This window comes from Microtus oregoni, unplaced genomic scaffold (genome assembly GCF_018167655.1).
Source record: "Microtus oregoni isolate MIOR12 unplaced genomic scaffold, Mior012 000015F_ref0000493, whole genome shotgun sequence".
Classification (NCBI taxonomy): Eukaryota; Metazoa; Chordata; class Mammalia; order Rodentia; family Cricetidae; genus Microtus; species Microtus oregoni.
The window spans coordinates 10116901-10144290 of NW_024543074.1; the positions used below are offsets into that span (position 1 = coordinate 10116901).

General features: G+C 49.0%; 1 protein-coding gene across 8 annotated transcripts in view; it reads left to right on the top strand.

Moving 5' to 3' along the window:
• Msi2 (musashi RNA binding protein 2) overlaps positions 1 to 27390 on the top strand; it is a 370828-nt gene that overhangs the window by 300363 nt on the left and 43075 nt on the right. For all 8 annotated transcript variants that reach the window (XM_041664105.1, XM_041664106.1, XM_041664109.1 and 5 more), the window contains exons 9-10: positions 17226 to 17340; positions 25144 to 25218. In XM_041664105.1, the coding sequence (XP_041520039.1) occupies positions 17226 to 17340; positions 25144 to 25218 (190 nt within the window). The remainder of the gene's footprint in view (positions 1 to 17225; positions 17341 to 25143; positions 25219 to 27390) is intronic.

The following is a 27390-nucleotide window of genomic DNA, read 5'->3' on the forward strand; positions in this document are numbered from 1 at the left end:
CATAGTTTAACCATTGAATAATATAAAAGAGCATTTTCAAATCTTGGACCTTATAAAAAAGCAGGCAAAGACAAGGCATGCTGGATATGCTCCACAGACTGGAGTTTGCAGCCACCTGATATCAACCGTGCTTTTTAAAAAAATTATTTATTTATTGGCCTCAAACTCAGAGATGCTCTACCCCTGCCTCCTGAGTGCTATGATTGAAGGTATATGCTGTCCTCCAGCCATGCTTTTGACGGAAGACCCTGGAGGAGCCGATCTTAGATAAGGTTGGCCGAACTATTTCTCTTTCTGCCCTCATAATCAGCTGCCTCCTTCCCTTTCCTTAGCCGTTCCTCCTAGCGGAGGAAGCCTCAGGAGGAGGGGAAGTTTCACTCCTGGAATACTATGGAGCCAGGGAGTCCGGCCCCAGAACTGGCCACCAGAGGGTGCCATGCCTTGTGGGTGTCTGCCCACTCTTTCTCCCATCTCACTCTTCTCAAGTTGACTGTGGGGTGACAAACCCTTTGTTGGTTCTGGAAAAAAATGCGAGCGAGCTCAGCAGGTGTTTCTGGGTCCATCTGCAGGTCTCCAGAGCACAAACATTTTGGTTGGCCAAGCAAAGCCTCCCACCCAGAGAGAAGAGGGTGGGTAGTCAAAGGTGGGCTCCGACCACAGCTGCGGCTTTGATATGTTCTCCCTTTTGTCAAAACATTCCCTGCTTCTGAAACATGCGTTCCGATATGCACTGTATACTGGTCTGATATGTGTTCACCAACTTTAGATTCAATAATAGAGCTTTTAGTGTGGATAAGATCAAAGCAATCTGCTTAGCATGTGGTGCTACAGGCTTGATTCAATATTTGACTTGCTAATTTTTTCCCAGGGCACTAAAATAATATTGTTCATATTGTTCCTAGCCATCATATGCATCCGAAATGAAAGTAGTCTTTCTTTGCATAGTGTGTGTCGGAGGCGTCTGCACAGGAATTAACATGGTGGGAGGGAGATAGGCGTAGAAGTACGGCAAGGTTCCTTCTTGGGCTTTGTCCTCCAGGTGCCATTGCCCTCCACTTGGTACCTCCCTCCCCACCTTAGATCACTGTTGCTTGTTTCCTAAACGAGAGAGGTGGAAGGCCTATACCTGTCTGAAGATGCCTCATTGAGCCTCTCCAGAGCTTGCTCCTCCGAGGGAGGTTGTTAGGCATCAGGAAGTGGAAGAAGCAGCAGAGGATGGGGCTCGTGCCCTTCCTGCATTCCCAACAAACTGTTGGGAAGGGCACAATAAAGGCAAAAGGTGAATCCCAAGCCGGGCGGTGGTGGCGCACGCCTTTAATCCCAGCACTCGGGAGGCAGAGGCAGGCGGATCTCTGAGTTCAAGACCAGCCTGGTCTACAAGAGCTAGTTCCAGGACAGGCTCCAAAACCACAGAGAAACCCTGTCTCGAAAAACCAAAAAAAAAAAAAAAAAGGTGAATCCCAGGGTCACCATTGGCAGACTTAAAGTCTATGATACAGGATGGGAAAGGCTTTATCATCCTCTTGTCTTGGTGGGGAAACTGAGGCCCAGAACTGATCTCGGAGCTACCCAAGTGAAGGAGCATAGGTTTTGAGCTTCTGGACTGCTCAGTGAGCTGTGTAGACTCTTCTCTGAGCTTGGGATGAGAGGGTAACCCCCAGATGACCAGAGTAGGGGGATAAAGACACGTTGAATGAAAGAGAACCTATGTCTGACTGCCTAGGAGCCAGAGATGCTGGCAGCCATTTCCCCGGGCTTCTCCCATGGATCAGGGCCACGCTTCATGTAGGTGGCACTGACTTGATGGTGACTGATGGCTCTGGGATGCCTCTAATATAAGATTCCTGGTTTCCTCTATTCTGTACTCGTTCTATAAGAAATAAGCAAACTTGGAAGTAGCTAGGGAAGGGGAAGACATGGGGATGGAGTAGTTCAGATCCCAGACTTTGGGGTGTCAGTGGGAGTTCTTAGCCTAGACATACCTAGAGGAGGAATCAGAGGTTCTGGGAAGTAGGGGCAGAGACAGGTCCCTGAACCCCAGCAAATGGAGCTAAGCCTGCCACTTTCCGGAGCTGTTGAAGGCTGGGTGTGCTAAGGTGAACGAAGGGATTCACACAGTGTTTGCCGCAGGGTGGAGGCTTCACTATCGTGAAAGCTCTTCCTTCGGTGAAGAAGGGTAGAATATAAAGGAGGGAAAGGGAGTTGCTAGAGGAGCCTATAGCCTGAGTGGCTTTTGGATTCACCAAGAAAGGAAAGCATTTAAACCGTGCTATGCACGGAATTTGAATGAGCCACCCAGAAAGACAGAGAATTGGAAGATTCTCTAAGCTGGGGCTGTTGCTAAAAGGGACATAGGAGGATTTACTATTCTGGCTATGAAGCTGGAAAGGACAACCCCACGTGACCCCTTAGCGCACCTGTGCATCCACTTCCCCACATTTCCAGGTAGATGGATCTCAGCCTTGATTCACAGGGGTAGGACTTGAATCCAGGACCTCTGGCTCAATGGCATACAGCTGGCATTCGCCAGACTTAATTTTTAACTGTGGAATGGGGAAAGGAGTCAGTCAGGAGCTGACCACCTGACTCAAAGGCACACATAGTTCCCAACGGCATTTCATCTCTGATTTGGTCAGAGAATCTCAGGAGCTCTTTAAAGGCTCTCCAGCATCTTAAAGCTATCGCAGGTGGAGGAGCCTGAGGAATAGAGGGTCATAGAACAGCCTCCTACCTTGAGATTGCCTCCAGGGTGGGATAGAGGTTTGGACAGGAAGTCTCCAAATGGCACTTTCTGCTACAGGCTGCAGCGCTAAAATTTTAGATTGTATACGTTTTGTTTGCTAGACACTCGCTCAGGGCGTCTTGCCTGATTTGATCATCACACCCTTTCTGGTATAAACAAAAATCACACCATTTCCCACATTTTACCAAAGGTCAAGGCAGAGACAAAGCAACTGCCCAAGACCACACAGCCAGCAAGTGGCAGTCCCAGAACTCAACACCAGGAAGCTGCACTCCTGAGCTCATGATCAAACCCATAAGACTGGCCTTCCACTCTAGACCAAAACAAGCTATCCTGATGGTCTTCCTGGTTTAGACAGCCTCCCGTGGCCACCGAGCCCCCTTTCCCCCTCAGCCCCTGTACTTTCTTCATCTCCTAATGAAGACCAGATTCCCAGCCAGGGAAAATGCCCAAGTTTGAGCTTAGGGGTCCTGCCCAGCCATCCATCCAGGCCCCTTCCCTTGATCCTTGGGGCATGGTAGAGAGCTGGCTGCCACTCAAGCTCAAGGTCCATCTTAAGAGAGTTGAGACTCAGCCCCTGCCAGAACAAACACACAAATGCAAGCACGGAGCAGCCTCATGATTCTCTCTGACCACTCTGCGGGCGCAGCTAATAACGCCTCCCATGGCGGCATGCCCCTGATTGAAGCAGCCCCGTAGCAGCAGGGACACCTGCTTGATTAGTCAGTCACCAGAGCCCAGCCTGCAAGCAACCTCCTGATGTGCCATCAGCCACAGGGAGGGAGGTGAGAACTGACATCGAGCCAGTTTCTGGGTTCCTCAGAGGCCTGGTGCAGCCCCCATCTCACAATGGTATTGGAAAGATGCTGGTACCTCAATTGGGTAAGAATGGAGGATGCGGTGTGGAAAGTACCAGGGCAGAGCCTTCTCCTATACCTCGTGCACAGGGAGTTGGTGGTTCCAAGCACCATGCTGGCACTGATAATGCCACTGCCCACCTGCCTTTCGCACAGCGTGCTAACTGAGCACTGCCAATCCGCCGAGGGGACCGCCAGAGCTCAGTGGAAAGGAGGGACTTGCATGAAGGGATATTAACAAGTAGAAGAACTGAAATTTGTTTTGTCGTTTTGTTTTAACCTTTTTGGGTTTTGAAAAAAAAATGAGATACCTGTTTGTGCGTGTGTAGATGTGAGGATGCCTTGATATATGTGTGGAGGTCAGAGACAGCCAGAAGAAATCAGTTCTCACCTTCAAGTGGAGCCCAGGGATCCAACTTAGATTGCCAGACTTGGCGGCAATCACTCTACCCCATGAACAAGTATCACAATAAGGAAGGAGGAGGTTAGGAAAGAAAGACAGGCCTGGGCTTCTCTGTCTGGGGATTAGAGTTTAGTGCTCCTTTTTCCTTAAAGGCATTTGCACTTACAGAATCTGCCAAGCAAGACATGGGTATAGCCTCTGTCTTGGATTGAATGCTAGAATCCCCACCACCACCACTACCATGGTCAGCAGGTGGTCCCAAAGTGGCAGCCTGTGGGAACAGGTAAGGAATTCGGGGTCTCTGGCCCTCCTAGTCTAGCACTCAAGAGTCAGGCGGTGCTTCATGTGCACCTTTAAGACTTGAGGGAAGTCCCTGTGGAGGACGTCCACCAATGGTGGGGACCACTGGTGCTGTGGTACCATCCAGCGACAGAGGGAAGGTGTGTGGGAATGTGGAGGTGAGACAGGACACCTGGCTCAGCTTGGTACTCGTCCCCCTGCCAGGCTAGTGTCCCCAGCATCACTTGGCAGGCCCTTTCTCATCAGAGAAAGAACCCTGGAACCTCCCAGATCCCAGACCTCCTCTCTGCAGAACCATTCCTTTCTGCATTGACCATACTATGAGGCACACCTCCTGGGGGTAAGGAGGTTAGATTCTCCTGTTCCCATGTAAGAATCTGCTGGGTCATTTAGAGACACTGGGAGCTTTGGAGTCTTAGGCAGAAGCCCAGACCTGCTGCTGGTCATTGCGCGATTCCCCCCTCTGTGTTCAGATGCAGCCCTAGATACTTCTGTTCATGGTTCCAAAGGCCTTGCCCACTCCATGGTCACACATCCAATCTAGAAGGCTGGCAGGAATCCAGTTCTCCTGAAAATACTCTCAGTGACAGCAGGTGACGGCAAGTGACCTCCATTTGGCCTAAGCCAGGGGCCAAGCTTTCTGTAAAGGGCCAGATAGTAAATATTTGAGGCTCAAAGGACCATATGGTCTCTGTCTCGGCTATTCAACACCACCATTGTAGCCAAACACAGCCCCAAAAAATATGTAAATGAGTGGGTGTGCCTGTGTCCAAATAAAACCTCATTTACAGAAATAGGATGCTGCCAGCTGGATTTGTCCTGTTGACCCATCATCTGCAACTGAGGCCTAGACTAGCTTCAGAGCAAATCAGTGTGGTGCTAAGCTGCCTCCAGGACCCTGAGGAAAGGGTTTTAACTTAATGATCAATCAGTCTTACCATATAATAGTGGTTTGTGAAGCGGAGAAGAGAGGGTGCCCCCAGCAGACAGTGCCTGGGGCTTGAGGAAGGGACATCCTGTAGGGAGCACATCTTTCATAAGAGAGCATCCAGGCATGAGCAGGAGAGACTGAAGCAAAGGTCAGAGGGTAGTGCCTTCCACCCCGTCCTCCTCCTTGGTGGATGACACCACAGACCCGCCCTGTTCAGCATCCACAGTCCAGTGCACTGCCCCAGACTAGCTTCGTGCCCCTGGGCTGGTTAGCTTCTGTGCTTGTGCGTCTTAAGACAGGGACACGTGGGCAACTACTGCAGAAGGGTCTGTGACTAAGGGTTACCTGGGGTTTTGAAAGAGACCAGGCCATACCCTGCTCCGTCACAGTAATCAATTTTTTTTTAATATCATTATCATCGTTTTCAGAATCATTTTGATTGAGTAAATCAAAATTGAGATCCTCGGGGAAGAAGGCCACACAGGACCAGGCAGAATTAGTTCCTGAGTCCCCGTGGGAGATTGGTGCTCCCGGAGCCTCTGACTGGAGGTGGTTCCCAAGCAAGGAGAGGGACATGGGCCTCTGGGACAGAGCAGCCGAGTCCTGAGATGGGATTCTGGTTTTTTGTTTTTGTTTTTGAAGATTATATTTTATTTTGTGTGTGCGCATAAATGCAATCCAAGAGAAGCCAGAAGAGGGCGCTGGGTTTCCTGAAGCTGGAGTTCCAGACCCCGTTGTGAGCCTCCTGGTGTGGGTCTGGGAACAAAACCCAGATCCTCTGACAGAGGCCCTCTTGAGCATTAAACCACCTCTTCAGCCCCATGACATGGGGTTCTTTAGGTCCCAGGAAAACTGAGTCTGACCCTTTGGCTGACTCGTTCCAAAGAGTTTCCAGAGAGTCCATTTCCAAGAGCAAAGCCTGTTGTGGTCTGCAGCCTCCCCTCTTCAGCTCAGAGCACACTTGGGGGACCAAGCAGAACACTGAGGGACGAGGCACAGCAGGAGCACAGTGCTGGGCCAAGCTGGCCCTGGAACCTCCCTGAGGCTAGGGTCAGCATCCGGGTCCTGCTCCTGGCAGGATGCCTGGTGACACAGCTCTCATTCTCCCCTTCAGGCCTCATCCTCCTCCCCAAAGACTGAGAGCTCAGTCAGGAACCAGCTTAAACCAGTGGGGGCGGGGCGTGGGTGGAATTAACTGGGCTTCTGTGTTCACCATCCTCTTTGTGGCATCCTTCTCGCGTAAGCTAATTTTAGCCATCCATTCTGCTCCTGTTGCCATTTATAAAACGAGAATGTCAAATGCGATATTAAACAAGCAGGATGAAGGCAAAAAAAGGAAATGGCAGAGAAGCATTTAATAAATGAATCCCATGTTTACGTGGGAGAGGGAGAGATCCCGAGCCTACGCCATCACACACGCCTGTGTGCACACGCCCATTCATGTACAGCCTCTGCTAATGGGAGCCAAACAATTTACGTGTTGGGGGCAGCCTGAGGGAAGTGAGGGCGGTCTGTGGGAAGTGTGTGCTGCTCTTTCGGCAGAAATAATTTAGCCTGCAGGGAGGGGACCTCCCAGTCAGAGTTCTGGCCCTTTTGCCGTTTATCGGGCCTCTAGTCAGGTCAGTGCAAGGAGAAGCGATGAGGATAGGATGCTGAACCTCTGGATTTTCCACACCTGCTCAGCTGGCACGGCCCCCACCAACTCACAGGGTATGAATTCTTGAGAGGCGAGCCCAGAGAAGCCTCCCGAAGAAGCCCTCCTGGGTCTTCTCTGGGCTTTGAGACTTCTGCGGGTCCTTTCTTTGACCTCTTCCTGCAGCTGCTCCTCCCCACATCCAGGGAGCTTCAGGCTGCTGCTGAGGCGGCACCTTCCCTGTCTCTGCTGCACGCTGAAGTGAAACCAGCTCTGGGCTGGGGTAGACACCCACTCTATCTTACAGCCAGATTTGGACACCTGCCGGGGGCCAAGCTTCCTCTTCACTTTGAAATGCCCTTGCAGGTGCCCGCAAAAAAAAGAACAGCTGCTGCCTCTGCCATCAGCTCTTTCCTCAAATAGTACAGCCTGCCAGCTCCCCTAACACACCTTGCTGATGAATGCAGGGAGCTGGGATTACCTTGGTGGTGGGGGTGGAGGGGTCCCGCAGGTGGGAGGGGCAGCTGCTTTTGGTCTTGCACTTTGAAATCAAAATGAGTGTGGGTATGAACTGGCTTTATCTTCTTCAAAGGTTTTCCTGTGGGCTCTGCGGAGAGCAGGACAAGTGTTAGGGTCTTCTCCAGGGTAGGGCTTTGTAGGATTGGACTGTAGGCTGCGCCCCAGTGGGATAGGTGCTATTGTTAGGCTCTGCCTTGCAGATGAGAAGTCTGAGTGCGGAGAAGTTAGCTGTGCTCGGCCCCAGATCCCAAAGGTAGCACTGAATCAGAGCAGGGAGCTGTACTTGAGACTGCTCTCCGACGAGGCCCACCCTGCACTGGGACTAGGATGCGGTTGTTAGGGGGCATGTCTCAAGCAGCACTGGAGACTGGTGATGCCTGGCTCTTCTTCACCTGTTGCCCAGACTCTCAGCACCCCCAGAAGGAGTCACATTCCCTTGGGCTCCGCTCCATATCCACACACTACCTGCCATGTTCCACGCTTCATATTGCTGGTTTATGACCTACTTCACTTGGCCATCGCCGGCTTTAATAAATCCACTAAGCAGAGGAAACAGTGGATGAAATTAATCCTGTAAGTGGTGAGGAAATGAATTCTGGAAGCTGGCGATGGGAATGATTTTGCGGAAGAAATAGCATCAGATTGGCCCTAGAGGACTGTCGGGGAGAGGGGGGCTAAGAGGGCAGGACCCAAGGAGGGAGCTGGGGTTTGGAGTTGGGAGCCCTGGGACTGGATCGTGGTTGTGATCTGGAGCAGTAGGTTGTTTTTTTTTTTCTGAGGCCTCAGTTTCTTTATCAGAGACGAGGCCAGTTAGACTTCCACCAAGTAAATACAGTAAAGTGATTGAGAACAGGGGACACTGTGTGAGGACTCCATGTGTCACACACTCTACTGAATATGTCTATCCTATGATGCATGGAAATATCTTACACATTACACATGCACGTGTATGCACACGCATACACACTAGAGAGAGAGTATTACACCTGCCCCCAGGTGGATAGAATCACACACACACACACACACACACACACACGAGAGTATTGTACCTGCCCACAGGTGGAAAGAGCGATACTCGAGCACCATGTTCTTTCTTTCCCCTGAATAACAAACTGAGCCTTCTCTGCAAATCAAACCGATTCTGGTGCTTCCTACCCATGGGTCCAGGTCGTTTATGTCCAGAGTGTATCTGAAGGCAGATGGCACAGCTGGTTGCCTTTACCTCTTCTGCTGGCACGTCCATGGCTGCCTTTACTGTAGTTGTCCACTTTTGTGGCATCATGAGAGCGCCATGTCTGTGAGAACTTCTTAGTAGTCAAACCGGATGGGCTACCCTGTATAGATGGTGTCTCTGGTGCTTGGCAACCTGATCACTAGGTCTTGAGTGTGAACTTAGAAGGGCCCCGCCAAGGATCTCGCTTTCATGGGGTGCTCAGAAAGGCCTCTGATGGGTAGAGAAGGCAGTTGGACAGTGAGTGGCTAGGAAGAAGGAAGGTCTCTGCCTTGAATGGCAGTAGTTGTGTGGGGAAGAGGAAAGGGGTCTCTGGAGGTGGGCCCATCTGCCCCTGCCTTGTGGAGACATCTGCCTGACTGACAGATTCTGGGGAAATCGTGGGTCAGCAAAGCAGTTGGCTTGAAGCATCAGATGAACAGGGTGCACCTGGAATCCTCCAGAACCAACTAGGAAGGAAGGGCCACTTGATTTAGGAGGAGGCCAAGTTGATCTTGGGCCAAGGCCCAGTCAGGCCTCTTGGGGCTGTCAGGAATCTCTATACAAAGTCAGGCACCACCATAAGAGGTATGGGACAACCTCCCCTGAGCTCTCTGCTCCCCTCCCCTTCCTACCAGTCAGACAGTCAAGGTCAGTGTCTGCTCACTGGGGAGTTTTATCCTTTGAAACAGGCCTCTGGCTTCTTTGAGAAGGGAACAGTTTTCTGACGTACACACTGGCCTCTTCAGGCCAGATAGCCCCCCCCACACACACGCGCGCGCGCACACTTGTTTGGGGTAGTACATCAAGGCTACGGGTACAGCTCTTGGCTTCCCCTGGCCCTGGGACTGCATGCTGACTGGACTGTTTGTGGGGAAGCACAGAAAGCAAGTTTTTTTTTTCACTCCTTCAGAGACCAGTTTCTTTCTCGGACTCCCTGGCTCTCTCCCTAGCTCCCCCCCCCCCCCCCCAGATGCCCAGAGGTTGCAGGGACTTGAAGTTGTTGCAGGAGCAGCCATAGGGAAGCCTTCCCCATAGACTCCAGTGCCTTTCCACCAACAGAACTCCTTGACTTACCCTGTGCCTTTAGGCAGACCTCAAATCCAGACACAGGCTATGGGTGTCTGGAGGCTGGGCCTCTTTCCATTCTAAAACATAGTGCATGCAGGGAACAAGAGCACATGCTTATGGCCTTGGCTCCTTGAGATGCTGAGATAGGAAACTCATGAGTTCCAGGACAACCTGGCTACATAAACAGCATAGTGCTACTCCCCCCACTTTTTGTACATTGGTGTGAAGGTGTCAGATCCCCTAGAACTGAAGTTGCAGACAGTTGTGAGCTGCCATGTGGATGCTGGGAATTGAACCTGGGTCCTCTGGAAGAGTAGTTACTGCTCTTAAGCACTGAGCCATCTTTCCAGCCCAGCACTACCCTTTTTAATAATAGATGTATTGTGATAAAGGGGCATCATAGAGTCCATAAGCAACAGGATTATGAAAGCTAGATTAAAGTACCATGTCCCTGTTGAAACTGGCAACTGTTCTCGTTACCTAAGAAACTGCCCACCTTTAGAACTTGCAGACCACGAAGTTTGCAACTTAGTCTCAGACGTTTTTAGGATTTTCTTTTCTTGGAATGCTGGGGATCACCAGAGCCATGTGTGTGTTTAAGTGCCCAAGCACCAAGTCCAGCCCTTTGTCTGCAGCATGCTCTCGGATGGGAAACACAAACCCACCCCTACCCATCCAGGTACAGACATGGAGTGTATGCAAGTGCTGGGCAGGGGTGTCAGAATGCTAGCAGTGATCAGTGTTGGCCAAAGGATACCAGCTGGTTTTTGAGCTGTCTTTGCAACTTTTCTGTAAGTTTGAAATTATGTCTGTGTTTTAGTTAGGGCTTTCATTGCTGTGAAGAGACACCATGAGGGGCTAGAGAGATGGCTCAGCGGTTAAGAGCATTGCCTGCTCTTCCAAAGGTCCTGAGTTCAATTCCCAGCAACCACATGGTGGTTCACAACCATCTGTAATGAGGCCTGCAGGAAGAATACTGTATACATAATAAACAAATAAATAAATATTTTTTAAAAGACACCATGACCACGGTAACTCTTTAAAGAAAACTTTTAATTGGAGTGACTCCCCTATAGTTTTGAAGGTTCAATCCATTATCATTGTGGCAGGGAGCATGCATGGCGGGTAGTATGGCCACGTGCAGACAGATACGGTCCTGCAGCCCAGAGTCCTTAACGTCCTTCTACATCTTGACTTAGAAGCAATAGGAAGTCAACTGACTGTCACACTGAGGGAAGCTTGAGCAAAAGGGACCTCCAAGCTAACCCTCACATTGACACACTTCCTCCAACAAGGTCACACCTCCTAATAGTGTCACTTCCTTTGGGAACCATTTTCTTTCAAACCACCATGGGCTGAATAACAAGTTAGAAACGTAGGGCTGGGATATAGCTCAATGGAAGAGCATCTGCCTAGCATGCACAAGGCCCTGGGTTTGATACCCAGCACTAGCACCAAAATAAGAGAGAAAGAGCAAGAAGACAAGAAGAAAAGAAGAAGAAACAAACAGTAAACCCATGGAGACCTACCCCCAATTTGTTTCTAATGTCCACGAAAAGCCACAGAGCCCCATAGTGCTACAGTGGATGGAAAGGGAGCTTGTATGCTCTGCCCACTGCTCTATGATGTCATTCGACTTGAGTGCCCACTACCTTGAGAACTCAGCCAGCAGCAGCAGGATGGTAGAATGCCTCCCACCCTCCTGTCCGATCCCTACACGTCAGTGACTTCAGGCAGCACTTAACTCTTTGATGGCCCTTTGGGCTCCATGGTCCTGCTGATTACACTTTGTGTCCCATCCTCCCTCTCTCGCTCTGAGCTGGCACATGGTAGAATGTGGTAGAAGTTGCATGGTGTGAATCCCAATACCCGATTAGAAGCTTATGCAGAAACTCTTGGAATGTTCGTACTGTCACAAGGCCAGATGTCCTGAAGAAGCTGTAGGTGGTATTCCATCGGCGGTCTTGGACCCTCAACTTAGTCCAGGCTTTCTCTGACTCCAGCCCTAGCCACCATCTGACCACAGTTCCATGAGAGAACCCAGTACCATCAACTTAGAGCTCTGAGGATCACAATCAGTGGTTGTGCAAAATCACTGTGTTTGGGGACATGTGGTGTATGCTTGTTGATGTCTGGAACAGATGACCTGAGTCTGTGACCAGAACGAAACAGGTAGATTGGGTTTTCCTGTTTGATTCTGGTTTTCCCTCTAGGTCTTGGGTCAAGCTCTCTGGCTTGCCATAAGTACAGGAGACGATAGCCCGTATGTGATCTAACGAGGGAGAAGTGACAAGCCTAAAAATGACGCAAAGCAGTGTGATGATCAGCGAGCCCTTGCCTGTACCCTTGGTGAATAGGAATGTGGAAGTCCTCTGAGCGGGTGCTCGCCTTATTTATTTGTGGATCCCCCACATCCCAACTCTGAGTTCTTCCACATCACAAAGTTAATCCTCCTGAATCTCCAGGGGCAGGGAGTGGGGACAGACTGTGTAAAGAGCCGTCTGGACCCTGAGTAATCTTTCCAGAAGTTCTCACTGCTGGCCTGAGCAGGCTCCCTGCTGTTTCCAATGCCTCTGCTGTCATTCAAAGGCCCAAGACAGGCTGAGGACCCAGAGAGTTCACATGCCATGGCCTCTGGCCCTGAGTGCACTCACTGTGACAGGGCGGGTGGCTGACAGAGCTCCTGTGGTGGGTGCTGCCAACATGCCACCAGCAAAGACAGCAGAATTCAACCCAGCTGCCAGCCCTGCTCAGCACTGGGAAGAGTAGGTGGGTTTATTTAAAATACTCCCATTACAGTTAGTTAACCTTTATGTTCCCTAAATGAAAATTGTATAAACCTGAAATTTCCGTTGATCGGGTTGCCTAGGAACAGGCAGCAGGTTTTCATAAGACAAAGCAATAGATTGCCACCGATAGGGCTGTTAGGAAGTGAGCTGGTTAGCGGCATTATTCCCGTCCTGGTGTCAGCATTAGATAATTATCTGCCTGCCTGCTCATGGCACGCCCATCTTCCTGTGTGGGGCAGCTTCCTGCAGAAGAGACTTCTCAGACTGCAGCTCCCAGGATGGGGGCTCAAAGGCAGGGCCTAGCGCTGATCACCATGCCTGAGCTACGAGCAGAAATCTAAAAGACCTGATGTGGTTGAACTTATTTGTTTTTAATCATCTTTCTCCACCTACAGGCAAGAGGAATTCCCCCAATAACCCTATTGATGACAGGCTATTACATTGTTTTATGAAAACATGTAACATGAAGCCACTACATGGCAGGAGACTTGGGAAGTAGTAACAGAATACACCATAATTTTTTTTGTTTCTTTGCTTGGTTCTCTGAAACAGGGTTTCTCTGTGTAACAGCCCTAGCTGTCCTGGAACTAGCTCTTGTAGACCAGGCTGACCTTGACCTCAAGAGATCCTTCTGCCTCTGCCTCCCAAGTGCTGGGATTAAAAACATGCACCACTACTGCCCGGCCCCTACACCGTAATTTTTAAGCTGCTCTAAGATAACTTTGGTAGATCTTTTAAATATTTTTAATACAATATACACACTTGGGTTTTTTTGTTTGTTTTGTTTTCTCCACAAGGTCACTGTCATTTATGTTTGTCTTCCTGTAGTTAGGGTAACTACTGTCCTGGTCTGCCTGGGACCTAGGAAGTTCCCAGTACCAGTACCTCATGGCCAGTGTTTTGATGGCATTTGACCAAACTCCACTTCATCAGTACCCTAGTAGTTCTGTTATTTGTTTGTTTGTTTTTTTTACTTTTTAAAGATTTTTTTGTGTGTGTGCATGTGTGTATGCTTACGTGTGTGCATGTATGTGTGTGCACATGTGGTTTTTCTGAGACAAGATTTCTCTGTGTAACAGTCTCGGCTGTCCTGGAACTCATACTGTAGACCAGACTGGCCTCAAACTCACAGAGATCTGCCTGCCTCTGCCTCCCGAGTGCCACCATACCCCACCATAAAGATGTATTTTATGTATCTGTGTGTCACAGGTATGTCTTGTACCTGCAGAGGTCAGAAAAGAGAGTTGAATGATCCCCTGCATCTGGAATTATGGATGTTTGTGAGCCGCCTTGTGGGTGCTGGGACTTGAACCCAGGTCCTCCTCAAGAGCAAATGCTCTTAACTATTGAGCTATCTTTCTAGGCCCCCATCCTGTTGTTTTCTAAAATATTTTTTTATTACTCTGTGTATGTGTGTCTGTCTGTCCGTGTCTGTGTGTGCCCTGCCACACACGGGAAAGTCTTAAAGGACAATTTGCAGCAGTTTTCTCTTATAACATGTGGATTCCCGGGACAGCACTCAGGTGGCCAAGCTTGGTGGCAAGAGCCTTCATATACTGAATCATCTCATCAGCTCCAATCCCTGTTGTTGAATTATTATTGTTGTTGTTGTGGTGGTGGTGCCTGGCAAACAGCCACATTCATAGACCCTCACAGTACAAAATCCTACTTGTAGGATTATTAGAGCAAAAGATGGGATCATAGTAGGTTTTTATATATTACCAGTTGCCTTTCGGGAAAAATCAAAGTGCTGGTTTCTGCCTGTTGTGCATTGAATATGAATTATGCCCTACAGCTCATAGATTTGAACACTTGGTCCCCAGCTGGTGGTGCTACTGGGGAACCTTTAGGGGACAGAACCTCTCTGGAGGAAGTCTGTCACTAGGGCAGTTGTTTTGCTTTGTATTCTGTTACAATTTCTGTGTGTGTGTGTGTGTGTGTATATCTGTCTGTCTCTGTTTGTCTGGGGTGGGACACACATGCACATGTGCAAACACACACACACACACACACACACACACACACACACGTGCCAGATACCCTAGAGCTGAAGTTATAGGAAGTTGTGAGTGGCCTGGACTCAAAATTTAGCCCTCTGGAAGGACAGTCTACATTTTTCTTTCTTTTTTCTTTTTAAGACAGAATCGCACTGTGTCTCCCTGGCTGTCCTGGAACTCACTATGTAGATCAGGCTGACCTCCAGCCCACAGAGATCTGCCTGCCTCTTGTCTCTTAAGTGCCAGGGTAAAGGCTTGTACCACCACACCCAGTTTACAATATATACCCTTAGCCACTGAGCCTTTCCAGGCCCCAGGCATTGATGCTCATATAGCCCAGCCCCTCTTTCTGCTTGCCCTTTGCTTCCTGGCTACAGAGGAAAATGGCTAGCCACCTCACAACTACAGCCATGCCCTCCTCCACCAAAGCTTGAGCCAAAGCAGACAATTAACCTGCATGTGCGCACACCACAGCACGTGTGTGGCTGCCACTTCCTATCCTCCCACCTCGTTTGAGACAGAATCTGCTGGTTCTGCCCTGCATACACCAGTTTTTCTGGCCCACAAGCTTCCAGGGATTCTCTCATCTCCCCAGAGGACTGCTGGAATTATGGATGTGCAAGCCACACATCCAGCTCTTCCGGGGACGCTGGCCACTGAAACTCAGGTCCTCATGCTTGTGTGGCGGGCACATGGCTTCACCCACTGAACATCTTCCCAGCCCCCCAAAATACTTTTTTCTGAAGCTATGTACTTCTTTAAGAACTGCTTGTGAACTGCATGTTCCTATCTTTTACCTATTTTTTCTTTCACCTTGCTCATTTCTTCTGATCAACAAAACAAAACAAAAGCCTCTTTATCGTAAGCATATTTGTCATGTGTGTTGAGTCCATTTTTATTTTTATTTATTATTTATTTATTTTTTGGTTTTTCGAGACAGGGTTTCTCTGTAGCTTTGGAGCCTGTCCTGGAACTAGCTCTTATAGAACAGGCTGGCCTCAAATTTACAAAAATCTGCCTGCCTCTGCCTCCCGAGTGCTGGGATTAAAGGCGTGCGCCACCAACACCTGGCTTGAGTCCATTTTTAAAGATATTTGTAGTTACCATTCTTTAAAGAGCAAGAATAATGCCTGTTACATGGCTTCAAAGTTATTATTTTAGGTCAACGTTTCTCCTTGATCACTAAATAATTTCTTTCTTTTATTTTCTTGCTTGTTTGAGGCACGATCTTCATACATAACCCAGGATTTCCTCATGCTTTTAATCCTCCTGCTTCAGCATCCCAAGTGCTTAGATAACAGGCATGCACCGCCACTCCTGGCTTTATAATTACTACTAAAAGCACTAACTCGTTTTAATTGGAGTATCTGGGATGAGCATATCTCCAAAATGGGTCCTTTGTGTAGGTCCCCTTTTAAGCAATGCATACTGCACACAATCTAGCTCACTCTGGCTGCCTCAGACACACCATAGGCAACCTAATCCCTGTGACACAGTGATACCCCTGGCAGCTGCTGAGCCAAGTGAAGCTTTTGCTTCTATACCGTATGTCCCCAGACTGTTTTTTAAATAAGATACCCGATTCTTCTTCCTCGGTCACCATCAGGCCCCATGCTGTTCCTGTTGGCTGCTCTAAGTGCCCTGCTTTGCCCTGCAACAGCCCATCTTTATCAGCCAATGGGCTTGATTTACAGCCAACGGCGCTTGTTAAGTTTGCCTGTAAACTAAAAGCAAGCAATGCTGAGCAGGCTCAGGCAGTCCCATCAAACGATGCAGAAGCTTCTGTAGGCCACAGCTTTATTTACTGGCGTCTCAGTTTTTTATTGCGCGTCTTTATTTACGTCGGAGCGCGTGTGCCATGGCGTTCGTGGAGGTCAGAGGACAACTCTGAGACTCAGTTCTCTCCTCCCACCATGTCAGTCCCAGGAAATGAACTCAGGTCATCGGGGTTGAGAGAAAGTGACTTTAACTACTGGACCATCTCCCTGGCCCTACGGTTTTTATTTTCTATAAATAATATTGTTCAGTCAGGGACCTCTGGATGCATATTTAGAATAGGATCGGGAGATTTTGGAGGCAGAAGATAAATGGAAAGATTAGCAGCCACTAAAAGACAGGAGTGCTAAATGCAAAACTAATAATCCATTGGAATGGAGTCTATGTGAGATCTCGGGACTCCTTTGGCGAAGGCTGGTGGTAAATGTAACACTTGGCTTCCGGGCCTTTGCCTGCGGGGGTGGAAGGCGGTATGTTACTTCTGAGCCTCTGATGTTCAGTGGTCTCATCTGGGAGATGGAGCCAGGTCTGAGTACCCTCTCTGTTTCATAAAAGAGGGTCTCTCGTGGCCTGATGTGGGGAGTCCCTGGCCTTCAGGACCATTGAGGAATCTGTCTAAAAGGCCCAACAACCATGAATGATGATTATAATTGCTGCTGCTGCTCTTATCCACAGGCCCATCCATCAGCGTCGCCGCCTCCTTAGCCATCGTGCTTTCGGCACCAGGTTGCAGCCCCGCGCGTGTATCTTTAGCTTGCGTCCTCGCTGCCCTTCCAGAACCTAATTTCATCCTTGTAGGTTTTTCCAACGCAGGATTTGCACAAGTGGTATGGCTTCTTAAATATTTATTTTGCAGGCCGTTTGCTCGGCACAGCTATTTTTACAGCGAGTAAGGAGTGAGGCTGAAAATAACAGCCCCGTAACCCAGTGGGTTCGGCGGCTGACATTTACGTGGAATGCATTTGCATCTCATTTGTCCTCCTTTCTGTTTAACAGGTAGAATGTAAGAAAGCTCAGCCGAAAGAAGTCATGTTCCCACCTGGGACAAGAGGCCGGGCCCGGGGGCTGCCCTACACCATGGATGCGTTCATGCTTGGCATGGGGATGCTGGGTGAGTCGGCACAGGTGTGGGGATGGGGGAGCCCAGAGCACTGGGGGTGAGGGTTGTGGCAGCCTATACTGCCCACTGAGTCACTTAACAGTCATTTAACCCATCTGAGCGTCCATTTACCTGTGTATGCTGCTGTTAACTCAACTTCTAGTGAGCATGATAGGTTCCTCTTTGAGAAGGTCAGACATTCAGTTGAGATCATGGTGTGCTTGAGACTGTCTGTCCATCCTCTTCCTCAGACACAAAACAGGACCGCCATCCCCTCTCAGCCTCAGCCTTCTTGGCCCAGCGAGCATTCCTAAGACCTAAGAACTCCTTGCTGGCCTAGCTTGCATGGACTCAGGCTATATTTTTCTAAAACTTAGGAGAGGCACTGGAGGGTGGCAAAGGGTGGGCACTAATCCTGTCTATTTAAATGATTAACATTTTTCTCTTGGGATATCAAAATTTGCATTTAAATGGATGTTTTAAATAGCCTGTTTTACTCTTTATTTGCAAAAAAAAAATGATGAAAGACAAAGTGTGTTTGTTCTGACTAAAAATGATCTCTCCTGGCTTTTAGAGAAATTGAGTTGCATATTATGCCCCTTTCCTTAGAGGTATCTCTGTCCGCCCTGCGTAGATAATTGAAAATCTCACCGCTTAAATGGCATGAAAGATGGAGAAAGCCGAGGAGATGCGTAATGGTGTGGGTCGCAACAATAATTAGAAATTTCAAGGCGAGAGAACGGTATTTTAGTGCAAGTTATTGTGTGTCGGGAAAATACTAATTAAATGGGATAAATGGTCGTTAATGGTGAAATTCCATTCAGGCACACTAGCTGTCTAGTTTTAATGGGTTTTCATTTGGCTTGGCTAAGAGTCCCCTCTTCTATATTGTGTGATAAGCTCTTTGTATATTTTCAGATGTGCTGCTGTTTAAATCATTCCTGGCTTAGTTTTAAAACTTTTTGTGCCCTTAAAAAGAATGGTATCTCCTTTTCTGAGAAAATAAGCTGGGCTGGTAAAGCTATATTGAAGAACTTTAAAGGCAGAGAATGGTGACATTGAGAATATTTTTTTAAATGGCCAATCTATTAATTCTCCTCAGATTAATTTTCTTAGGCTGAACAGAGTTTATAAGAAAAAATCCTATTCCAGTTCTTTAGAAACTGCCTATGTGATTCTAAAACTTACCTAGAAGTAGAAACATGAAAGAAAAGAAAATGTTTTTTTAAAAAAAAAAAAAAAAAAAAGCAAGAAATCAGAAAACACCAGTTTGACTATAGCCCAAAGCACTTTATAAAGCTACAGTAATTAAAACAATACGGTAGGGCTGGAGTGTGGCTCAGGTGGTAGAGCCCTTGCCTAGCGTGCCTGAAGTCCTTGCATAAAACTGGGCGTGGGGGTGCACACCTGTGAACTGAGCACCTAACACTCAGAAGTTGACTGTATATCAAGCTCAGGGACTATCTTATGGTAGAAAAGACTGTCCCCAGCTTCTGCCGACTTGACCCCCCTAATTTTCTACTTAGCAACAGGGCGACAGCTGTGTGTATTCAGTAGACACTGCTTTGACTGCTGAGTTTGGATCTTTTCCAGGCTGGCAGTTTACAGCGCCACACTCCCTGGGGTTGCTGGACAGGGGCGGCTGCTGTGTGGTAGCTTGTCAGAGAACAGCCACGTTCTCCATTCTCTCTCAGGAAGGGAATCAGAGGCATGTCTGCAGCGTGCTGCCGCTTAGCTGTGCAGGTTGGAAGATTGGGTATGGGAGATATATTTTTGGCATCCCACACCTTGTCAGTCTGTGGTAAGTTTATCAAGGTGTAACTCCGTCGTCCGCTGTAAGGACACACACTGGCTAGAGAGAATTAAAGAGTCTCCATAGATCTATATACATATAAGAGGATATCCGTCTGTGTGTCGTATTTGCAGCAAGCATGTGGAAGCCACAGGTTTCTCACTGTACTTGGAGCTCACCAATTCAGCTAAACTGGCTAGCCTGTAAGCCCCAGGAATCCTCCCATTGGCTTCTAAGCACTGGATTTAAATCCTACACCTCCCATTTTTATGTGTCTGCAGGTCCTCACGCTTGTGCAGCAAGCACTTGACCACTGAGCCATCTCCCCAACCCCGTAGTTATTACTTCTAAATGATTGTTAAAACCATTGAGAATGAAATGATGCTGCTCTATGGCAGACTACTTACTCTTAATATTTAGGCACCCTGGATTGCCTTCCTGTCCCTGATGGCGCAACGTGGTCCATGGGCCTCTGGCTCTTTAGGAGGAATCAGGAGGAAGACTTCCTCCTCCCTAGCTGCTTCATTGGTTACGTGTCTGTCCTCTAACGCCGCAGTGTGGCCTGGGGTAGTCTCCTCTTTGGGTAGGGCTACTCCACAGTGCACTGTGTGCATATCAGTCCTGGAACCCCTGCTATCACTGCCCTTAACAGTTTGGCTGATGAGCTTAGCTCCTAAAGGAAAATAAAATGAAAAAGAATTAATTCACTGAAGAGCTAGGTGTGGTGATGCATACCTGTAATCCTCTTAGGAGGTAGAAGTGGGAAGATCAGCAGTTCAAGGTCATCCTTGGTTACAGGGCAAGTCTGAGGCAGTGTGGACTATGTGAAAACCCTGTTTGATGAAAAACAAACAAAAATCACTGTGAATAACGAGATACAGTGGTACACAGCTGTAGTCCTAGCCCTAAGGAGGCTGAGTCAAGATCCCAGGTCATGACCAGTCTGAGCTATATCGCGAGACCCTGCAAAATAAATACTCATTAATGAAGGTAATTTCTAAGAAGAATATTTAAAAGCAAAACTATAAGGCACTGATGTCAAAATTCACTCATCCAACGTTTGTTTAGCAAGTGCCAGCATGAGAACCTTGCCTCCAATCCCAGTCAGGAGCTGAGGCAGACATGCTGGTCTTATGACTGGGGCAGCGTGTGACTAATTTTTAAAACCTTTCAGGATCTTCTCCATCCCTTAGGAGGTCTCAGAAAAGGGAAGCTGGCAAGCAAATGGGAGTATGGCATTCTTTCTTTATTTCCTTTGATATGGCTGCCCACATCCTCGGGGCAAATGCAAGTTGTTTTGACTTTAGCTTTCACAGCCCTTAATCTGATGGAATAAAAGATGGTGAGAATTCCTTAAAAGAGTGGAGGGGGCTGAAGAGAAAGGGACTTGCTCCAAGGTCCCACCTCTTACTTCTGAGCCAGACAGAACCAGAAACAACTGTGCCATCAGTGGAGATGTTTTTGCAACCCGCGGGTCCTGTCCCATTGTTCATGTTCTGTGGGAGCACCCACAGTCATCCAGCCTGATGCTGTAGAGTCCTCCTGGGTTTTCTTAATGAAAATGGACTTAGTAAAATCAAACACGTGACTCTTGATGTATTTGATTCTTCTTGGCCTTCTCTGCCTTTAGCCTCATAATCCCACTGTCTTTAATATTCTTGGCCTGGTTGGGCACATGCTATTTATTAAACACATGATAGAGAGAGAAAGCTCAGTGTTGAAGCCTTGTAAAAAAGTGTCCCTTGGCAGACGGAGGAGAAGAGACGCTATAGGCCAGATAGCAGCTAGCCAAAAGCGTTCTTATCTTCATTTGTCCCAATAGATCCTTGCAAAACCCTGGGACAGTGCTCCCCAACATTAATGCCTTGTAAATTGAAGGCAACAAATAAATAATAAATAAAAATCAATCATTGAAAGACCTGGGGAGCCATGATCTGCACACATTGACTCCAGATCAGGAGACCCGCTTACCTTCCTGGACTTGTCTGTAGACTCTTCTGGAGTTTATCTTTCCCCTAAAATACTGGTTTGTCTGTCCTAATTTGTGCACCTGTTTCTTGGAAGACAGAAGTAGCTCCAAGTTCAGCTGTCCCTTATCCTTCCAGAGCAATGGGTCCATAGAGCCTTCTGAGTCTGTGAGACTGCCCTTTGTCTGCTCGCCAGTGTGGGGACCGCCCATTTCATGTGCACTACAGCCCTTGAATATTTGTGATATGGCACATGCCCCTAAGGGACTGAAGTTTCACTTTCAAATAGTTTTTCATTAAAGGTTAAATTAGCGCGGGTGTGGAGGAGCCCCTACAGCTGGGGAGAATTTTTGGACCGTGGGACTTTGTGGACTGGCTTCCGCATCCTTGCCTATGAGGGGCTCTTGGTCCTCGCTTGACTTCATGGAGCTATCATCATAGTCCCAGGCAGTCCTGCACTTGTAGCAGACATTCACTGTGTTCTCTGGAATATAAATGACCCCTCTCTCTTGTCTCTTTGAAGTCAAGAGCCTGGGCAAAGCCTTATTTCAGGATACTAGGTGGTTGCCTAAGAGCCTGGATAAGCCACGGCCTATCTAAGATGCAGACGCTTCTAAGTTAGGAGCAGAGATCTAAAGCCACAGTTTTGAGAACCCTGTGAGCATCCCGAGGAGGGGGCCACACAAAGAATTTTCGAGCATACCCGAGTTCTATTATCCCTCTCTTACTTGTGCGGCCACAGTGGAGAGCCTCGGGGTGAGGAAGGTGGGCATCCAGGCAGAAGGCCTGATTTTTTTTTTCCTTTAGTGACAAGAGATAATTACTGTGGAATTGATCAGGCGTCCAGAGTACTGGAGCAAATAAATTGTGCAGTGGCCAGCATGGGAGGGGCCCAGCTGCTAATGGAAGTGGTGCCGGGGTCGTCCTGCTGTAATGTGGCTTGACGGAGTGTCCGCGCGGGTCTACTGTAATGGGCTATTGATATGCAGCCAGCCGGTTTCCCCCGTGCAGCCTGGGCCCTGAGCCACTGGAGCAGAGCTGGGCTGCACAGCCGCAAATGAAGAGGAAAATTGAAGTAATGTTGTATTATAAATTTATAATTTCATCTGCCTGACAGAGAGGCTATTCAGTATTGGGGGTATGGAGATGAGATCCCCCAGCGTGGCAGGTGTGGAATTTTCATCTCTATTCCTTGGGTGATGATGATATTGGCCTATCCGGAAGAACAGGGTGAGGCCCAAAGTCCGTGGGAACTTGACAGTACGTTTCTTTTTCCGTGTTGAAGACTTTAGGATCTGCGTGAGGGAGAATATTTGCAACGAAGTTGTACAGGTAGCTTGCATACCAGGAGGGACTAGCCATTCCACTGTTCCTCACCTGCGTTCAGGGGAAATGATGCATGGGCTTTTGCTCTTCCTGTCAAATTAACACTTCAAATTTAGGACCCTGCTCTGAAGTTAGCAGCAAAGGAGCCATTTTTTCTTCAGGAAAATCCCTAGGCAGCAGTGATTTGACCATTTGCCTATAATCCATTTATCAATATTGTTGAAATAGTGCTATCAGAAATCTAGCCCTGAAAGATCTGATTTGATAGTAGATGATTAATTTAGAGAAAAATTGAGCTGTCCATCCAGAATATAAATTCCAGCGAACAGCCATTGCGTATCAAGGGTTCTGGGGTCTGGCCACCAGAGTCTCTCTCTTCCCCATCAGGTACTCTGAGCTCAGTGGCCTCCTAGGCTCCTGCCCCTCTGAGACAAGTAGGTACAGTGTTTCTGGGTCATTCTGTCTTGCCTTCTGCCAGTGAGGCATCATGAGCCTGGAGGATAATCTCACTAGGACAGAGCCAGTGACCAGGCCCAGATGAAGTAGAGCTAGCCCAGTTGGCCAGTGCGTTAGTTCACAGGTGGGAAGGCTCCAGCTGTAGCAAGGACCACAGCTGGTCATTGCTGAGAATTTGAGCACCTCAATGTCAAGACCTGCAAGGCTTTTTACCTGTGGCAAGATTCCACCTCTAAATGAAAGGGGGAAACCCCCATTTTAGGTCAGAGTCATGTGACAGAATCTCATAGGTCTTAATCAGTTTTTGAATTGACATCTATTTCTCAATCCTGAATGCTAGGAAATCCAAATAGTGAGAGAGTCAGTGGTCTCTCTGGAACCTTCCTTGAAAGAGCATTCATCCCATTTAAAGGCTGTGTTCTTGTGAGCCATTTGCCTCCCAAAGGCCCAGATGGTTAGGATTCCAGTGTGAATTTAGGGAGACTCAAACAATAAGGCCATAGTCAGCCCCAAGGGCGTGGTCTTGAGCTAGGCCTAGATACCAGGTCTCCTGACTTCCAGACCCATGAGTGACCTAGGTCTAGTGGTGAAGCCACCCTCCTCCAACATCTCTAGGGAAAAAACCATGCAAGGCTTAACTTTGGGCCTCTGAGGCATAAACACTGACTGGCAGTGGGAAGAGTTCCCAAGCCTGACTCGTGATGGGGAGGAGAACTTGGAATACAGGTGAGCAGGGTCGTAGTGTGCTTGGTATGAGACTCCATGGGGAGGTGGATAACGAACCCCCTGAGCTTGTGATTTGAGGGAGTATGCAAGCAGAGCAGAAACAGGTAGAGTGGCCACTGCTCCCCGTCTTCTGGAAAACTTGGGGCCTGCCCTAAACCCACCGTAGAAGTGTCTTTCCACTCTCTTTTTGGTAGAAACAGAAGTGCCTCTGACCTCTGGGAGTGGCAAAGATTATTATAGAGCCGTGGTGCTGAGAATTAGCAGGAAGGCTGGGGAATGGAGCCTGGCAAGCAGACAGGAGCTTAGAGAGTTGAGCCATCAGAGCTCCAGCTGCCAGCCAAGGGGACAGCTCAGGAATGGCCTGGTCAGAGGGCCACTTGGCACCTCTGGATGCTGGATTGTCCTGCTGATGCCAGAGTAAACACTCAGAATCACCTGTCATCCTCTGTGCACTGGCTCTAGGTGCGGGTAGCTGTGAACGTTTGCCTTGGTCTGCCTCCCAGGCAGAAGCAGGGTTCGTTCAAGTGCTGGCCAGACTGACACCCACCAGCCAGCCACCTCAGAAGCCAAAGCTGAGGGCTAGCCACTGTGCTTAGGGGACCGGGGTGACATTTTTGGAGTATGATTGTACTGAGCTAACCCACACAGGGTGGAAGGAGGCACAATAGGTCTCTGGGGACAAGGGCAGGAGGTAGTTGTGGCGCTGCTGTGACCAAGGAAGCTACAGTACAGGAAGGCTCCATGTACCTCCACTGTTGTTAGAATCGGGATGGGGCGTGAAGAATGAGGTGAGCAGTATTGAAGTGACCTCTTAAATGGGAGATTGCTTCACAAAGTGGAGCAGGCCCACCCCCTCCAGGACTCACTAGAGGGGCTCTCAGCGCCCCTTAGTAAGTCACCTGCTGCAGAAGGGTCAGACAAACCATCTACCATGTATTGTCCATGAGAATTCTGCGCCTGGCCTTCAGAGCTCAGCCGGGGCTTCCTGGTACATGTTTTCACGCAGTCCCTCTAGCTCTCTTGAAGACACACTTCTTTGCAGTGTCTATGCTGGGACAGGGCCCCCGCCTCTCTCAGCCATGGCTTGCTAAGCTGAGAGGCAGCCCTCTGTGTAGCTACTAAATTGCCAATCCCAGAGTACCCCTGCCCCGTGTGATGCTCTGGCTCCTGTCCACTGCCTCGAAAGAAGGCAGTACAAGGACTTTAATCTCCTGCTGTCAACATCTTTAAGGTAAAGTACATTCAGGGTAAGCTCTCCAAATGTCAGAGCTGGAGGCAGGCATTGTGCTCCTCCTTCCGTGTGGTATTTACTCTTCAGGTTCATGAACGTAGTCTGGCTGCCTAAATATGGGTTAATTATAAACATTCTCACGGTCACACCTCCAGCCGTGGGAGAGAGGGGGATCCAGGGCCTGGATAGAAACCCTCCCCAGAGATACATCATTCTATGAGCATAGCCACAGCTGGTTTCGCTGTCACCTTCCATGAAATAGCACTCCAGGTCCAAGGCCACTGTCTGACACCTCGTTCTTTCTCTCTTTGTTTAAGGCTACCCCAACTTTGTGGCAACCTATGGCCGAGGCTACCCCGGATTCGCTCCTAGCTATGGCTACCAGTTCCCAGGTAAGTGGCTTAGATGCTGGGGTTTTTGAAATTTGGGAGGCAGACATCTGGAGGGGAGCGGAGAGATGCTCCGAGAGAGAACACAGTTTGCTTACCTGTCAACCTTCTGAGTCCTCTCTGGTTCATGGTCAGGGAATAATTGGAACTTTCCAATGGACTAGAGTATTTCCTTGAGGCTGGTGGAAAACGGGAGGAGAGAAGAGGTGGGGAACCCCTTCTGCTCACCTTCTTTGCCCCCAAGCCTGTTCTCGGGCTTTTCTGGGAGATTAACGAGGCCCGGGGCTCGTTGCTGCATCCACCATCCCTGCTGCCTGCTGCTCTTCACATCTGCCTGTCTAATGCTTCCCAGCCTGCCTTCCCTTCCTCCTCCCCTCTAATCCTCTCCACTGCCCTGATGTCGGGCTTTTCTGATGTACGCTGGTGAGGTTGCAAGGGTCAGACTTATGCTTTGTACCCTGAAAAAAACTCGACAAATTCTCGTTCTACTCTGCATAGACAGCTGGGCATGACACTGCGCCCGCCCCCCCCCCCCATGCCCAGGTGCTTTAGCGCTGAGGAGCCCGTGGGTATGGTCTCGGGAAAATGGAGAGGATGCTGCAGGAAATGATGCTTTAGGAGTGTTGATGTTCTTTGTGAGGTAAACTTCCTCACAGATGAGGATATATTAGGGTGCCTAGTGTGTCAGATTCAAAGGCCATATAATATAGCCAGCGCTGATGTAAGGGAAGTCTGTGCTCTGTGGTTCTCACTGTGCATGGGCCGGTGCGGGTTGTGGGGGGTGGGTGGGGGCACTACACTCACTGACTATTCTTGGGGTTATCACATCTCTACTTGGAGACCTAGGAGAAGTGCTGAGCAGAAGGCACAGAAAGCCGGCCTGAGGGAAGGCTGTCTGAGCCTGTGGAGGAAAGGTCTAAGGCTAGCACTGGCCTCAGTTCAGGCTTTGAAATGGCGACAGAGATGTGCAGGGCCGGTACTGGAAACCTAGACATTTATCCTGGCTCTGGTTCCAGCCGGACCAGTGGCTGTGTGGCAAGTCACGTGCTCTGGTCCTCACCTCTCTTACTTGTGAATGCTCGGTGAGTGGGGCCTTTGAAAGACGGACAGTGCAGCTCTCCGTCTGCGGGCTCAGAGGCAGAAGGGAGAGAGATGGAGCTACAGAAATCCACGTAGAACGATGAGTGACCTTGGCAGCTTCCCCCTCTGGGAGATGCTGTCCGCAAGGACCCTTGGCGGACTCTCTCCGCAGCCTCTCTTCAGCTTGGACTCCTGGGACAGAAATCTGTATTCAGGCCTAAATGGTGCCTAGTTTACCCCCACTACAGGCAGGGATCCCAAGGCACAGAGACAGAGTCACAGTGAGCAAGGGGCAGCAATTAGCCCAGGCAGCCTGGATCCTAACATCTAATACTTGACCGTTTGCCAGTATCCACTGGCCAACTAGGTACCATAGGCCACCAAAAGTTAGATCTGTAGTAATTAAAATTCCGGAGAAAGGAAAACCTGAGGTCTTCATTCACACTGGCTTCATTCCAGAGGCTGGTGGCTTGTCTCAGAGTGAAAAATAGTGTATTTCCATCCCACTGAGGGTTCTGTTGCCCAGTGTTGTTCCATAAAAAGATATGATATGGTACTCTAGAGGTGCGTACATGTCGGAGGGACACAACGTGAGATACTTTGAGGACAGTGAGGTGGACCCCATGCTAAGACCCCTGTCTTGTCTCAACCAGCCCAGGAAGTATCTGGTAGTGTTCTAACTCTGTGGCCCACATACGTGGGTCTGCCCCAGACAGACAGAGAGACAGACATGCCAGCAGAGGCTGGATAATTGAGGTGGTGTTCCTCAGGGGCCTGGTTCCTTCTGGGAAGTCAAGGCTTTGATAAGGAGTGGGTACAGTGTCTATGCCTGGAGACGCTGTTCATCTTCCCCATGTTGCCAGCTCTTCAACTGTGGCCAGTCACTAGGGTTAAATATGGGGGGGACATCAGCCTTGAAGGCAGGCAGGCAGTATTCCCTGGCCCATAGGCTGGACAGTCCACTCTCAGCTACCAAACTTTCTGTGTCCTATCCATTTGTAGTCAGAAGAGTCTTTTATTCCATGACCTGAGAGAGACAACTATCTTTCTGCAGCTGAGTAGGTGTGAACCACCCAGCCTTTATCTTAGTATGTC